The sequence below is a fragment of the Solanum verrucosum genome, unplaced genomic scaffold (genome assembly GCF_900185275.1).
Source record: "Solanum verrucosum unplaced genomic scaffold, falcon-dt-bn FXZP01000100.1, whole genome shotgun sequence".
Taxonomy (NCBI): Eukaryota; Viridiplantae; Streptophyta; class Magnoliopsida; order Solanales; family Solanaceae; genus Solanum; species Solanum verrucosum.
The window spans coordinates 1,096,227-1,113,674 of NW_026020254.1; the positions used below are offsets into that span (position 1 = coordinate 1,096,227).

The 17,448-nt window shown below is 32.8% G+C and overlaps 2 protein-coding genes across 2 annotated transcripts in view; one reads left to right on the forward strand and one right to left on the reverse strand.

The window, feature by feature from the left end:
• The window catches only part of LOC125833217 (glutaminyl-peptide cyclotransferase-like), a 247,381-nt gene that overhangs the window by 31,114 nt on the left and 198,819 nt on the right, over nucleotides 1–17,448 (forward strand). The gene's annotated exons all lie outside the window — the stretch shown is intronic.
• LOC125833156 (probable WRKY transcription factor 27) lies at nucleotides 9,397–10,307 on the reverse strand. The gene is made up of 3 exons (XM_049512297.1): nucleotides 10,171–10,307; nucleotides 9,982–10,095; nucleotides 9,397–9,829 (listed from the first exon to the last, which is right to left on the reverse strand). Exons 1-3 carry the CDS (start codon nucleotides 10,305–10,307, stop codon nucleotides 9,397–9,399), a joined length of 684 nt encoding a protein of 227 aa, XP_049368254.1.

Sequence of the window (17,448 nt, forward strand, 5' to 3'; positions counted from 1 at the left end):
GAACAAACGAACCATGTGTGTAGAAGATAGTATCCATGTTGTATTTGATGAGTACAATACTATGTCTAGCCTAAACATACAGGAAGATGATGAAATTTCAGAGGGACTCACTGATAATACAAAGAAACAGGAAAAAGGACCAGGTATTCCCATGAAAATGATGAAATCAGCATACATACTCATTACGACCAAGAAGGAAACTTAGAAAGGGCGCCTGAAGAAGAACAAACAGAGCTAAATAATGGTCAAGATACAGAGACACCAAATTTGGTCCTAAAAGATTACAAATATCAAGAGTCACAACCCTTGGACAACATACTCACTGATCTCACCTCTGGAATAACCACCAAATCAGGGATGAAAAATCTTTGTGCCTTCAATGCTTTCTTATCTATGATAGAACCAAAGAAGATCAGTGAATCCCTTCAAGATGCAGACTGGATAATAGCTATGGAAGAGGAATTGAACCAATTCAAAAGAAGTAAAGTTTGGAACCTTGTACCTAAACCATCAAACAGAACTATAATTGGTATAAAGTAGGTGTTCAGGAACAAGTTAGATGAACATGGTACAATAACCAGAAACAAAGCCAGGTTGGTAGTTCAAGGGTACAATCAAGAAGAAGGGATAAATTATGATGAAACTTTCGCACCAGTAGCACGGTTGGAAGTAATCAGATTCCTTATAGCATTCGCAGCACACATGAAATTCACCTTGTATCAAATGGATGTAAAAAGTGCATTCCTTAATGGATTATTAAAAGAAGAAGTGTTTGTTAAACAACCCCCTGGATTTGAGAAAATTGACTATCCTAACCATGTAACAAACTTGTAAAAGCTCTTTACGGATTGAAACAAGCTCCAAGGGCATGGTATGATAGATTGCCAAAATTCCTCCTAAGCCATGGATATTCAAGAGATAAAATTGACAACACACTTTTTCTCAGAAACAGCGGAAAGGATCTACTAATTTTACAAGTATACGTTGATGACATCATCTTTGGAGCAACAAACAAAGCACTCACAAACGAATTTGCCAACCTTATGAGCAATGAGTTTGAGATGAGCATGATTGGAGAGTTAAATTACTTTTTGGGGCTTTAGATAAAGCAAACATCTAGAGGTACATTAATTCACCAGCAAAAATATGTCAAAGAATTGCTTCAAAGATTCAAAATGGAAGACGCCAAACAAATAGACACTTCAATAGCCACAACCACTAAGTTAGACCTCGAAGGAACAAGTTCTGTTGTAGAGAAAAATTATATAGAGGTATGATTGGTTCATTTTTTTATATTACTACCAACATGCCTGATATTGTGTTTAGTGTGGGCTTGTGTGTTCAATTTCAAACCAACCCTAAGGAATCTCACCTTCAAGTTGTTAAAAGGATTCTCAGATACTTAAAAGGACCCACTGATTTAGGACTATGGTATCCAAAATGGAGCAATTTCGAATTAATAGGATATGTTGATGCGGATTATGCTGGTTATCTTGCAGATAGAAAAAGTACCAAGAGTACCACAGGTATGACCCACTTTCTAGGTTCATGTTTAATTTCATGGGGATCAAAGAAACAAAACTCAGTCACACTATCCACCACGGAAGCTGAATATGTAGCAGCAGCCTCGTGTTGTGCTCAACCACTATGGATCAAACAACAACTCAGTGATTTTGTTCTTAGTATTAAATGTGTCTCAATTTTTTATGATAACACAAGTGCAATTAACATTGCAAAGAATCTTGTCCAACATAAGAGAACTAAACACATAGATATTTGTCATCATTTTTTAAGGGACAATGTAGAAAAGGGGAAAATTTCCATGAATTTTTGTGCCATTGAACAACAAATTGCAGACATTTTCACAAAGGCATTAGCAAGGGAACACTTTGAAAGAAACAGGTTGGAATTAGGAATGATGAAGATCACTTGAGTATCTCTGCTCACGAGAGTAAACTATGGCACTTGATTATGTACTATTATGCTAAACGTTTTTAATACTCATAACGAACTGTAACTAACGAACTCATCATTCTCAGGTAATTCGGAGCTCAAGGATTTGGACTTCAAAAATCATCATCCTACACTAAAAGGCATGTCTACTATACTTATTTAAGTGAGACCAAAATATTAAGACTTGTGCACTGGTACCCGTTCCCGTATTAAATACCTGTCAAAAAGGTATTTTTTTTTAAAAACCTCCAAAATCAAATCAATCTGACTTCTCCATCAAATCAACATGTTCCTTTTCTCCAAAAACCCTTCCACTTTTGTGTAACCATTTTCAAAAATCAAAAACTCGTTTCTTTCTCACTCTCCATAGAAACCCATTCTTCTTCATTAGTCTCGATCCTAAAATCTTTAGAGATTAATGCTAACATAGTTGAATCCAAGAAGAGTAGAAAAAGAAAAGGAAATGCATCTAAAACAAAGGACTCTGGTCACATAGAGAATGGTGATAGTAATTTTGAAATTGAAAGAAAAAAACATCAGGATCGGATAGAGTCGTTTAAGAAAAAAAGTGTGATTCGTGGTAGGTTGATTACTGGTTTGGGGGGGAATGAAATGGGTGAACTGCTTACTTTGATGAATGCAAAGGGCTGGACTACGTTGGTTCTTCAGGGTAATCGACGTCGTAAGATGGCTAGGAAAGCTACTAGGGAATTCTATATAAATGTTGTTGGGTCTGTCTCTTCTATTTCGAGTAGTGTTGGTGGTGTATCGTTCACATTAACAGCTGAAGTTTTGGAAAAAAATATTGGGTGTACCTAACTTGGGATGGTGTCATTATGTCAAACGTAGTTGGCCTCCCTTAGAGGGTCTATCATCAGCCCTTGAGATTTCACGTCGATTTGCGAATGATCCAACTTTAGAGAACTGCACTAGGGTGGAAAAAGGAGCCATGCTTCCTCTACATAAGCTACTCTTTGATGTGGTACACAAAATTATTCTCCCTAGAAAGCAGAAACGTATGGAGGCAACTATTGGATCTCACACTCATGGAGTTACTAATTTCACAGGTTCAAATTAATCTACCTAAATTGATCCTTAGTCATATTAATAAGATCTGCGTGGATGATAGCACAGAGCATGGGCTTGGGTATGGATTTTGGCTAGGCGATATCTTTGAGTATTTTCAGGTCCCTATCGAGGAATGGCAAGAACAAACTATCAAGGATGTGTTGGGGGTAGTTGATCATGCTGCTATACCTACGACTTCACAAGGGGCAAATGCACCTATGCAACGGTTGAGAGCCTTGTTGACTGCTAAGAATGAGGAAATTACTGCACTACAGGTTTCTCACTCTGCTGCAATAGATCAGTTGCACATTGATTATGGATTGGAGCATGCTAGATTGGCTGAAGAAAATTCAAGGCTTAAAGAGGAGCTTGCTCAGACTCAGGCTGCGCTGAATACTGAGAGATCATCCAATTCTGATTGTCTGAAACACCTCTATGAAATACTAACCAAAAGCTCCCCTTCCTTGTCCTCTGCTTTACCACCTTCTTTCTAAATACCAACTTGCTTGTGCTATGTCTTGTGTTTTGGGTCCTCACTTTTTCAAGTCTTTAGTAGGCATTTCTATTTTTGTGGATAATGGTTTTTGTTTCTGATCTGTGATGTAACTAATGACTCAATTTGGTGTGTTTTTTTGTTATAGCTTGTTGTGATATTATTGCTTGCAGCATGGATATGTCTTTATTTCAGATTTTTTGCCTGATGTCAAAAGGGGGAAGAGAAGCGTGCATATGTGTTTACATGTTCAATGCAAGCAGATTTCAATACCAAGCTTGAAAAAATTGCCATAATAAAAAAAGGGCAATTTGTTATGAGCTTCTAAGTTTTGAAGACTGTCAAAGTGCATAGAACAGTGTCATGACCCGAGCCTACACCCTGGACGTGGCCGGCACTCGAAGACCATTACTGGTCCCCAAGCGAACCCTCATCCTGGCTGACTACAAGCGGAAAACTGATTCAAGCATACAAAGCTTAAAAACTGAAATAAAAGTTCATAAAACTTAAATATAAACTTTAAGTCCAAAGAAAACTCTGTATAATAAAATATATACAACTCGCCATAAAAAGGCAACTTTAGTCTTTAGAACATTTAATAAAATAAATGATACAGACTTCTCAACTGTACTGACTATCTATGAAGCCTCTAACTGATAAAGATGGAAGTCGGGACAAGACCCACGACATCTTAGAAATTGATATAACTGAAAGGTAAATGAAATCCTCCGAAACCAAGGAGGCTCACCATAGCTAACTCGAACTCTCGGATGTATCAACGAAGCTCCTGTTGATGATCTGAATACCTGTGTCTGCATCATGAAAAGATGCAGGCCAAATGGCTCAGTATACGAGCATGTAAGGGGAATTCTAAAACATAAACATAAGCTTGAAACTTGATAAAAAGGAAACATACTTGCCTGTTTTCAATCTTACTCAACTCAAGGAATACTCCAAACTACTCAAACTTACTCAACTCAGAAGTACTCAAGGATAAGATACTCAACTCAGAGATTAGATACTCAACTCAAGGATATGATATTCGACTCAAAGATATGATATTCGACTCTGGATACTCAACTAAATATGACTGAACTCATTTCAATATAAAGCAATTTAAAACAAGTGCAATATAAAGAAACAAACTGTTTAAAAACATGCTGTCAAATCTGTGTGTATGCAAGGATACAACATAACTCTGAAATGTATATAAAAATACAATAAACTGAGGTATATAAAAATACAATAACTTCTGTGGGAGTTTCTCTAACCGACAACCATCACATAAGAGCTATAGTGATGATACAGCGATCTACCTCACGCTGCCAGCGCATCCTATACCCGGCCAAAGGTATAGAACTTGAACTACTAATGGATCCACTAGTCTATGTGAAAAGGATTCATCTAAAAAGTATGACCCTTTTCTACCCATGATGGCTACATGGTTTATGGGGGCTGTGAGTTGTCTGAACTCTCCCCCATATCGGTGCTCAATACTACTCCCAAAAATATACTAGCTCTTATGTTTTAAAAAAAAACATACTTCTTTCTGCTGATTTGAGATAATTGCTCAAAAACTTAGCTCAAAGGCTATCTTGAAAATCTCAGTTTCCCTGCTTGCTTCATTTAGAAAGCTATTACTCTTTTCTGAAAACTAGCCCGAAGACCCTTTGGAAATCTCAGTTTCCGTTCTTATTTAAATGTGAAAACATTTATAAACTCTTTGGAAATACTTAGTCCCCATATACTTTTGAAGAAAAAGACTTCAAACTTTACTTTTTACTCTTTACTGAACTCAAAACTTAAGTCTTAAAACAAAGTTAAAACGTTTGTAAAAGACTTCTTAAAATATGGTTCATACCAAATTATAGACAGGAACAACTCAATGCAAGGTTTTCAATAACTATATATAGAACTCAAATACTTGGAACTCAAGAACTTCAATGATACTACTAATTTCAAGAATGCTTAACTCAGAGGGTTCATGCGGAATTATGAGCATGAAGTACTCAACTCAAGGACTCAAATCTACTTCTCATCTCAAGATTGTTCGACTTATAATGTTCATGTGGAATTATGGGCATGAACAATTCAACTCAAGGACTTCATGGGTAACATGTAATAGTGCCATGATTATAAATATAATTTCATAGGGGATTAGGAACTCAATACTTAGAACTTGAAGATACTACTCCTCTCAAAGATACTCAACTTCTGGAGTTCATGCGGAATTTATGGGCATGAACGACTTGACTCGTAGGTCTACATAACATTATAAAACTCATGTATGTGTCTCTTCTCATTCTCTGACTTACTTCCTCAAAACTTAGTTCAAATCGATAGTTGATCTCAAAGGATTCACAATTGAACTCAAAGGCTTCCTTGAACTCTACTCTTAACTCTCTCTTGAATTTGAATTATGAATTCAAGAGTTATGATTCATGATATGAAGGATCTCAATAACAATATAGCTATTCGATAATTAGGAATAGAACTTTTAAAAGAAATATGAATTCAAGAACTCAAAATCAACTTATCTCAAGTATCCTAGATTACTCTTTTTCTGATCTGAAAGTAGATGTAGGGCGTGAGGACGAACTAGTCCAACACTATGATAGGCTTACATACCTAGAAGAACAAGATTCTTGAAGAATCTTGAAGAAGAACTTGATTAGAAGCCTTGAAACCCTAGCTTGAAGGTAAACAATCAAGAAGACCTTTCTTGAGATTCTCGAGTTAGTTTATTAAAATCTCTATAGCCAAAAATTATGATTTTCATGAGTAAAGATGAAAATCCGATTGTTTTGAGCTTTTTAATTAGTCAAGAAATTCGTTGATGGTTTTTCTTGGAGGTAAAAAGACAAAAACGATTATTTTCACGTCGGCTAATTCGTAACAGCACTGTATAGGTTACTAAAATAGTCATAACTTTTTACTAAGATATTGGATTGACGTGAAACTGGTGGGGTTAGAAAGTAGATTCAATTACCTTTAATTGGATAGGTTATGGCTCACGTAACTCTTAATATTCTAAGAGATATGGTCGTTTAAAGTTGACCCAAGCAAAATCTTACATCAAAACATAATGAAACTTCAAGAACACTTATCAAGAACTCTAATCTTTAAATTTCAAGAACGAAATTACGCTGAATAAATCATGATTGGTGTGTGGGTGAAAGAACCCAACACTATGGAAGCTTACATACCTCTTAGGGATTAAACCCATGGCGAAAATCCGCAACAAGATGCAAGAATCTCGACGAACGCTTTCATCCTTTCTCTTTTCTCCTCTTTTCTCTTCTTCTTGAACTCTCAACTAAAACCCTAGGTGTATTTTAGAATTATAAAACTGAACCTAATCAGATTAGACCCCTAAAATATTACTAAAAACGAATTAAATCTGATTGGGTAAGGAAAAGACCAAAATACCCCTTTCTATTTTCGGCTAACCTTCCTTAACTGGTCAGCCTATCTTCAAAAGGTCATATCTCACTCATCCGACCTCGAAACTTAGCAAACTCAGCGGCGTTGGAAAGATAATTTAAAGATCTTCGCTACGGTATCTTGTAGTACACCTAATTCATCCTGAGCTAGGAGTTATGGTTGTTTGAAGTCGACCCAAAACTCATACTTAAGCATAACTTGCAAAATTTCAGATTTTGCTATTTCCAATTTAATTCTTTTTGAAACTCAAGGTGCTACATCTAGTGACCTTAACACTTAAGAAATTTTAAACTCCTTGGTAAAATCTCACTCACTACGAAGAACGGTTCGAGTAAGGTTCAAAAAATTTCTGGGGTGTTACAAACAGGTCATGCATACGTGATACAAAGTGTTTTATCTAAAACGTATAGAAGGAGGAGTTCAAGGTTAAGGAAGTTTTCTTAATCAATTAAGGAAAACTACTACGCGTAAGTTTTTCTGAAAGAAGTCAAGTGCAAATAGGAGTCCAAATCAAGTTTGAGTTGAACAAGGCATTTAAGGCGGTGAAGACAAGTTCGAGTTGAACAAGACTTTGAGGAAGCGTGATCTATAAATAGGACAATAGTTTCTTTGGAGAAACTTGCGCACTTACAATGAGAGAAAAATCAAAACACGATCAAGAGTTTTGTGAGGGTTTTGATATTTACTTGGGGAGTGCTGTGAATTGAGAGAAATATTGTACGATTGTAGTCAAGAGTTTTTGAATACAATCAAGTGTTTGTGAGTAGGTTTCGTTTAACAAGTTTGAGGAACTTGAAGAACGATAGAAGACCTAAACCTGGGGTTTTTTTGTCTTGGGTAGCTAGGGATTAGAGTTTATAATTCCTTAGGTTACTTAATTGTATAATTGTTGTGTTATTTGAAGGTGCTATAAATAATACGAAGTTTTGAACGAGTTATTTTGTTTACTGTTAACTTCAAATAGTGAGGAACAAGTAGTAATTATGTGTTCCTTTATAGAATTAAGGAGGTACGAATTCCAATACATAGTCTCTTTCTCTTTCTACTAAAATATTGTGGTAGACTTCAAGTTCCAAGTGGAGTTCATGTTTGTTACACACTTTAATGTTCTCTGAGTTCTTTTATTTCAAAATTAAGTAATATGTCAGTCAACTACTCTCCAGATTGTGCGTGGATAAAACTGCTATTGTAAGAAAACCAAATTAGACTGTTCTCTTTTTTCTCTTGAGAAATCATTTTGTGGGTTACTACTGCAGATAATGAAGAATATAACAATATCTCCTTTCAAGTTTTGGTACTCTTTCCAATTTTGATCAGATCATATGCCCTGTATGAACAAAGATGGCTTAGATTATAACACATTATATAATAATAATTTAGTTAAGTAACCTTTCAATTAATCTTTTTCAATAGGTAAAAATTTGATCAGACGCAAGTCCTCCTCATTAGGAAATCTCTCGACTGCAAAATTTTTTGATAATATTTTGAATAATTAATAGATAGATTAATACATCAAGATTATATAATAATAATTTAGTTAAGTAACCTTTTAATTAATCTTTTTTAAGAGGTGAAAAATAAATATGACAAGTAAAATGAACTAGAGTAGTACAATGTTCAATATTAAAATATATAATGTATTACTTCATTAATTATGCATAACTTTTAGATTAATAATTAATATTTGTAACAGTTTATATGTAGAGATTGCATTTAATACTACTTCTAGCAACATTAAAGATCACAAGGATTTCGTAAATCCCTATACTTATTATAATTACATATTTGACACATGTTTCTTGCTCAAAGATAATTTGACTATAAAAGTGTCCTTTAGCAAAAGAAAAAGAACCAGAAATAAGAAAATCAAAATGGTTGTTGAGATATTTATAAACCATTGATGATATAGAGAAGAAATTCATACCATCAAAAAATAATTTAACAGAGTACTAAAACAAATTACTTATTCTATCTTTTAAATTAATAGTAATCCACAAGAACATACAATTGATTTTTTAGTGTGAAAATTCCTTCGAAATGGTTAATGCATGCATCAATAACACTCATATATATATATCTTCTGAAATTGAATTGTGATATTCTAATACTTCATACAATTTAATGTATAAACTGAGAGTTTGAGACCAGTGAGTTTTCTTAAAGAAAGAACTATTTGAGAAAATAAAACAACAACTTTCAAGAGGGGTCAAATTTTCATATTAAAAAACAACAAAAATGACGAAACTGGAAATGATTTATATCTAGCTACCTAGAGAAGCACCATTTTCTATGACATGGTCAAACATAACAAACTATAAATCTAATTTTGTTTTGTCTTACCCCATTTATAACTAAAAAAGAAACATGACTAGAAGACAAAAGGTGCACATAATAGAGTTGTTGGAGAGGGGAAAAAAGATCAATTCCTCTTGTTCATTTCATTCCCATAAGATGGAAGCAGTAACTTCTTGAAATTCTTCAAACCCCATGAAAAAATTGTCATACGCGTTCTCCTCCTCTTCACCATCGTCTTTGTTCTCCGTGACAACATCAACCGTTTTATTGTTTCTCTCAATTTCAAGTGTAGTTGCAGTTTGACTAATTGAAGAGGCTTCAACTTTGAAACGCTTAGCACGCTTGGACGAGGACGATGATGCATTCAAGTTTAACACTTTGGGCACAATATTTATGCTTTTTGGAAGTTTGTTTTTGGCACTATTGTTAAATAAAGCAAGAGATCTGCGATATGTAGGAGGATCGTGGTTGTGTTGACCAGAATAGGACACAAATAAATAGTTCTCATTCTTTGGGCTTTTCTCAATTATTTTCTTTGCTTGGCAGAATCTTGATGTACTACACTTAAAGTAGTTCCTGATATATAATATACACAAAAAATAATTAGTACTGATCAAATATTACACTTGTCTATATTTACCATTAATATTTTTTTACTACTTTTTATCATGAAAATTGAGAACTAACAACATTTTCTATGATATGATAGAATGATGAAGAGAGCAAACCTCGGAAATGGAGAACCTTTGATTGACTTCTGACCACACTTACGCCATGCCCATTTATCATTTGTGAATTCCTCTTGCAACACTTCATAGATAACTCTTGTTGACTGATTTTTTCTGATTTCAAATTAAAAGTATTAAAATAAAAACTCTGAACACATACACTTAAAATTTAACAGAGGAAGTAGTTACCTTTTACAAGTTTCAATCAGAGGAGTCTTCCTGGGCATACTTAAATTAGGATAAACTTGATCCTGCATCACAAATTGTTGTTGTAGATCAAACGATTTTTGTGATGTTGTAGATGTTGTTGCCACACAAGTTGTCATTGTTGGTGATGGAGGAAGAAAAAATTGTTGGCCAAATTGAGTTGTTTGAAAGGGATGTAAGTACATCTCCTGGTTTTTATTTTGGTCCATGATTATGACCTGATCATCTAATTTTTTAGGTTGTTGTTGTAGATCGATCAATTCTTGTGGTGTTGTAGTTGTTGTTGACATACATGTTACCGTTGTTGGTAACGAAGGAAGAAGGATTTGTTGGCCAAAATGAGTTTGTTGAATGGGATGTAAGTATTGGTCCATAATTATGACCTGGTCATCAAAATTTTCAAGTTGTTGTCGATCAATCAATTCTTGTGATGTCGTAGTTGTTGTTGGCACACATGTTATTGTAGTTGGTAATGGAGGAAGAATGATTTGTTGACTAATTTGAGTTGGTTGAATGGGATGTGAGTATGTCTCTTGATTAATATTTTGGTCCATGATTATGACCTGATCATTTATTTTTTCTTGGTGAGCAACTGAAAAATCTATAGAGAAAATCTCTGATAAGTCATTAAAATTAGGCATGTCAGTAGAAAAAAATTCATCAAAAGTATTCCAATCATCATTTTCAAAAGACACCAAGCCTAAGTTAGGAGTTGTAACATTGTTAGGTTCATTACTATTACAACTTCTTACCACAGCACTTAAATCCCAATTATTATCCTCCATTTTAGATCTAGTTAACTGCAAAAAAAATGAGATAGGGGCAAGAAAATCATTAAGAATTTATTAATGTGTTTATTAAAAAAAACTAATAATATTTTCTGTGAGAGAAAAGTGAAGAAAAAGATAATAAAGGAGGCTGATTTATGAAGGAAATAACTGGGAATTTTGTTTAATGGATAGAAAATTGAAAATGAAAGACTGAGATGAAGAAAAACGAACCAGATTTGGCTTATTATATAGGGAACTTAGAGAGGTATCCACCCACTCCGACACATCCATATTTAATTAACATTTAATGAATATTTAATGTTCTTTCCCATTTCATGGTGAGGATAATCTCTTGTACCCTTTTGTCAAAGAGTCTAAAAGTTTAATCCTTTCAATTAAAAAAATCTTTAATAGTAAAAAAAGGTCCCTACGAAAAGAAAATTTACATAATTTTATTAGAGCCGTCAAAATGGGCTTAGTACATGGGGTCGGCCCAACCCAACTTATTATTGGGTAGGGTTGAAATAGGATTTTTCAAGCCAATTTAAAACTAGGGCTTTTAAGCCCTTGGCCCTCGAGTCTTGATTAGGGCCGGGTCGGAGTCGCCTCATGGGCCAAAACCATTTATTTAAGGGTAATTTACAACAATCTCACTAGTAGATGAGCTAATTAGTTAAATGCATGTTATGTTGTAATATTACGAATCTTATTGAATTTTGGTACATCCAGATACATGTATCTCAGGATACATGGACTCAAAATTAGTTTACTTTATTCTAGACACACTTTATTCAAGTGGATTCACATGTATCTAGGATACATAGACAAATCCAATGCCCTCGCCTTCCTCTCATCTCACTCGTCACTCTCTTATCTCACTCGCGTATCTGTAATGCATCACACCAGATACATGTATCTCGTGTATCTAGTATCGTATATCCATGCTAATAACACTGGATTTTTTTGCTTGTTTTATTGAAACAACACCATTATTTTCCATATTTGATTTGAAAATCTTCTCATTTTCTTGATGTTATAGAATTTTAAGTTTGAAAAGAAAAAAAAGGGTTAGCCCACCCCATCCCTCGGCCCTTCTAGGGTTAGGTTGGGTAGTGCATTCTTAGGCTCTTCCAAATGAAGGGCCGGTTCGCCCTAGCCCATCAAATTCCTTGGTCCGTGAGGCTTGGGCTGGGTGGGGCTGGACCGGCCCTTTTTGACAACTCTAAATTTTATGCCCCTTGCCTTTACAAGAATGTCAAAGTGGGGCCAATAATTATAGTCAATATTTTTTTTAAGAAAGACATTTGGTGGAACATTACCACATCACATAAGAAGATGTTAATAATTTTGATGAAGCAACTATATATGTTATAAATTTGGGCGGAGCTACTCTAGGGCAAGGGATATCAAGTGACACCCTTCGTTGGAAAATTACATTATATATATACGTCAAAATTTGGTTTAATATATATATATATATATATATATATATAAGTACTAACACCTCGTAATACAAGTAGAAGGTTTAGTGTAATGGTTAAGGGGTTACAAAAATTGTTTGAGGTTGTGTTTTCTATCTTTATATTTTGGAAGCCCTTAATACAAATCCTGGCTCCGCCATATTATAACTTGTAATGTATTGAAAAGGGAAACTACACGCATGCACTTCCCAACTTCGATGCAACACTCGAAATATTGTTAAATACAAAAGCATACATAGATTAGAACTGAAATAACTATGTAAGAAAGCATTCTTGAGGTCTAGCTGGTTAATCTCCCAATGTAAGGTGGTTGCGATCGACAACAAAATGTGAATGGTTATAGTATGACAACGGGACTAAAAGTGTCATCAAAGTCGATACCGGCAAGTTGATTATAACCTTTGGCAACGAGACGAGCCTTGAGACGAACCTTAAAGGGTTCCACTGACCCATCCGACTTTAGTTTTGTTTTGAACACCCATCTATACCCAACAATGATCATATGAGGTTGTCGAGGTACCAACATCCATACATGAGGTGTTGTTAGAGCTGGTGTAAGGCACCTTCTGCGTAGTCAACGGAAGGAGATGTATATTCACATTGAAGATGTTTGTATCCAAAACTTCTTGAAAGGTTGTAAAGTATGAAGCATAAGATTCTGCAGAGAGATCAACACTAGTAGACACATAAGATAAATACAATTCATCAAAAATAACATATCTCAAAATAAAAACCTTTCTTATATGAGGATGATAACATTTGTATCCCTTGTGAATTAGACTGTAGCCTATGAACACACAAGGGAACGTTTTTGGTTGGAATTTATTTTTATTTTGTCCCTTAAGATATGCAAAGCACCGACACCCAAAAACTTTCAGGGAGTTATAATTAGGTGTGTCCGTGTAGCTTTGAGAACGGAGATTTCGTATTCAATGTACTTGTAGGCATTCTATTAATTAGGAAGACAGCAATCATAAAGGCTTCAACCCATAAGAACAACGGTACTTTTGCATTAAAAATCAAAGTCATGACGGTTTCAACAATATGTCTATGTTTTCTTTTGGCGACTCTATTTTGTTCAGGTGTATGTGGACAAGAAACTTGTTGTTTGCCATTTTGAGCTAAGTGGTTCACAAAACCCAGACTATTAAATTCATTGTCACCGTCACTTTTAAACACAATTGATATTCGTAGAGAACTGATTTCTACTAGTTTTTGAAAGTTCAAAAAGATAGAAAAAAGTGAGATTTCTTCTTTAAAGGGTAGATCCAAGTAAATCTAGCGCAATCGTAACATGTATTTTATTCCTTGAGGTGATGCCACAAGGGCTGGTCCCCACAAATCACTATATGTTCTTTGAGGTAAATAAGACTATATGTTGTGTAGTATTTCATAATAAAGTACGATATTATAATTATATTTTCTTGCTTGTAAAACAAAAACAATGTCTGAGTTATATTTTGTTTTATTATTAATATATACTATTAAAAACATTTAGAGGACTGGGTTGTGGGCTTGTGGCCTAGTGATTTAATACAGTGGGAATCATTTAGTCCCACACTTAAATTTTAGTGGACAAAGATATTAGGTAAAAAATTTTCATCTGTCTAAATTTAGATGAATAGAATTAACTGATATATGTTGGTGATGAAAAATAACACATATCTAGTGAAATTGATCTTGGTGCATGAAAATTGATCTCTTTCTTTTTTATATTAGAATTGAATTACATTTTTTCACTTGCAGTAAATCAAAATGAAATAAATATCTACTTAATTATTAAACATTAAACAAAAATATATTAAGCAACATTCAAATAACATATGGTTAAACTTCCAAAAATGTAACAAAAACTTTCTACATACCACCGTAAATATTACAATAATAATCATGAAGATCATTTCTGAGTAATAATTTCCTCATTATCAATGATCTAGGTTCTAATGTTTTTTTCTTAATTAAAAAAATAAGAACACTTGCAAATTGCAATAGGTACCTCTTCAAATGCAAAGAACGTTAGAGCGTATGAAGAGATAGACATAATATCAATATTTAATTGGGGAGCATAATTAGAAGGTAGTGTTCATATAAACACATTAATTGATACAATATTTATCGTATTTACAAATAATATTTCAACATGCGATTAAACCTGTAAAGATTTTATATAATAATAGAGGTCAAACATGCAATTGCAACACACGTTCTCAAACCTAATATTCTTAAAATACTCAAATATCCTTTTATCACCACTTCATATTTTTACTACCTAGAGTACTGAAACTTACAAGTTATATCTTCTTGATTCTGTGTTAGGAGAGTTTTGTATTTTGCAAAACAAAATTTTATCTTTTTCCAACTATATGTATACTAATGGCAGAGACGAAGGAACCAAGATGATTAGTCTTGAAAATTAAGTAACAATATAAGATCTCTACCAGATTGAAAAGTATTGTTCTTGAATTGTTTTTTTAATTTTTCAGTCGCTACATTTAGAATTATAATGAAATTCCTTTTACTTTGTTAAAATCTTAGGATACACTTTTTTTTTTGCTTTTCGTTTCTCCGAGAATCTTCTCATAAAAAATAGTTAATAATATTTGCAGTTTAAAAAAATTAAGGTAATTAAAGAATAAAATCTAAGAACTAAACACAAACTATGTCAGAATTTGTTAGTGGAAATTTCATAAATAGTTAAGACTATAAAAATAATCAGACTACTTAGTTAATGTTTCTCTAATTACAAACTGTAGCTATAGTTGCATTAGCATAGTGATTATATTTCGTGTTTTTTTGAAGTTTATATGAATATACCTTACAATTAATTCCTTGACTGACATGATAAAATCAATTTTAAAATGAAAAATATCCACAAATTATGCTTAGTGTATTTCCTTAGAATTTCTTATCCAAATAGACTCTTCCTTCAGAGTTTTTTTTTTTTTACTTTAACTCCCTAAAAAATATGACAATTAATTTCTTGATTGGTGCAATAAAATCAATTTTGAAACAAAAAATATTCCATAAATCACGCTTAGTATATTTTCTGAAATATCTTACTGAAATGGACTCTTTCTTGTGAGTTTCTTTGACATGAAATTTAACTCCCAAAAAATATGTCAAAAAAGGTTATTATAAATATAAAATATACAAATATATATGGGTTAAAAAAATATAAATTAAATATACAAATTAAAATGTATACGATTATCATTAACAGATAGAATCGTATAAGATATAAAAAAAAATGCTAGACAACTATTATATATATACAATAGCTGCATATATACAAACAAGTTATTGTAAATGGTTGATGAAAATATATATTAAATACAACTCAAGGGATTATATAAATACCTCCATTTTCTTCAACATCATTTTGATCCTTGATCCTTGTATATTTCTATTGATGTAACTGAAAAACTAAAAATTGAATGAAAGCAGATGAAAATTGTTTGAATGAAAGAAAAATTATACAAAGTACACAAACAAAAATCTAAAGAAATCAATTGAAAACTGACAAGGTAGGTTACTGAAATTGGGAAAATACGATTTGGAGGAAGAAAAGAAATCTTTGAAACTTCAAAAATGAATATGCTTAAGTGAAATTAGAAGAAAAATCAAAGAGTGGGAGATGAAAGATAGTTGATTAGATGTATAAAAGAAAAGAAATAAATTATGAGAGAAGAGAGAGAGTTTTGGTTTGATACAAATAGAGTGCGGGAGGCTAGCTTAAAAATAGAAATCCTAATGACAAACATTTTTGTATATTATGCTCCATGGTTACACTTTCAGATATTTTTATTAGCAGTTATTGTTTCTTAAATTTTGCTATTCAATTTCTAATTGTATAAATTCAGAATTTATATAATTCGATTTTTGATTGTATAAATCTAAATTTTGTATATGCTTACCCAGTTATTTGTATACGATTTGTTGATACTTTTGATTTGAATAAGTTATGAAAATTCATAATAAATTATCATGTTTGCATATTTGCAACCGAAATATATAAACGAAGTTCTAAAAAATTCTTAAATGTATAAATACAAAATTTGTATATACTTACCTTATTTGTATATTGAAAGCTAAATATACAAACAAATATACCCATAGCAAACAAAACTATAGCTATGAAGCATAATTAAGTAAATTGCAACTATGAAGAGTTATTTATTTCACCTACTTGCTAAAATAGATAGTAAAAATAGTAATAATAAAGTAAAAAATAAAAAAGTGGCTAGAACAATTCGTAGTTGAAAATACACAAGGTATATAAAATATGTGTGACATACCTAAAATATATCAAGTGATATACTTTTGATATTTGAGTGAAATAATGTAGGAAAATTATGTATATAATAGGAGTATTATCGTATTGACTTCTGAAAAAGTTATATCTATGTGAGATTAATATTTAAGGTTAGAGAGTATGCTAAGAGATCGATAATGAAAATCATGATTAACGTTAGAAAAGATATGGAGAGATATTGCTTGTGTTATAATATATGTTGGCATAATGTACTGTTGTTTCTATTGGTTTTGTGATGTTTTACGTGAAATTAATTCACGTCGGTCTGTGATGCCAACTCAGCGTGTATGGTGTACTGATACTATTCTTGTTACACCTTATGTTGGTATAAGTTTGTTTCAGGTTGCTTGAAGCGTGGAATTACAATTACTTATCATCAACTACCATTTACTATGTTCTCAAGTGAAAGTTATGTGATTATTTTTCGTTATTTATTATATTTTCTATTCGTACTTTATTAGCAACTCTTGTATCTATCTAGACTAGGTCTTTGAAATGGTAGTTGCAAACTAAAAAAATTAGAGGTGTAGAATCCTAGCAAGTAGGGGTGTACAAAATCGAACCAAAAATCGAACCAAACCGTAAATCGAGTCAAACCGAAAAAAAACCTGACTAGTGGTTTGGTTTGACTTGATTTGGTATTGGAAAAAAAATCCGACTATATTTGGGTTGGTTTGGTTTTAACAAAAAAAAGTCA

Bases quoted from the DNA above. Each gene is read 5' to 3' on its own strand.
- LOC125833156 (XM_049512297.1), bottom strand. From the start codon at position 10,307: ATGACAACTTGTGTGGCAACAACATCTACAACATCACAAAAATCGTTT. The intron at 10,096-10,170 runs GTAACTACTTCC...ATTTGAAATCAG, and splicing joins CTGATTGAAACTTGTAAAAG to AAAAAATCAGTCAACAAGAG. The intron at 9,830-9,981 runs GTTTGCTCTCTT...ATTATATATCAG, and splicing joins AAAGGTTCTCCATTTCCGAG to GAACTACTTTAAGTGTAGTA.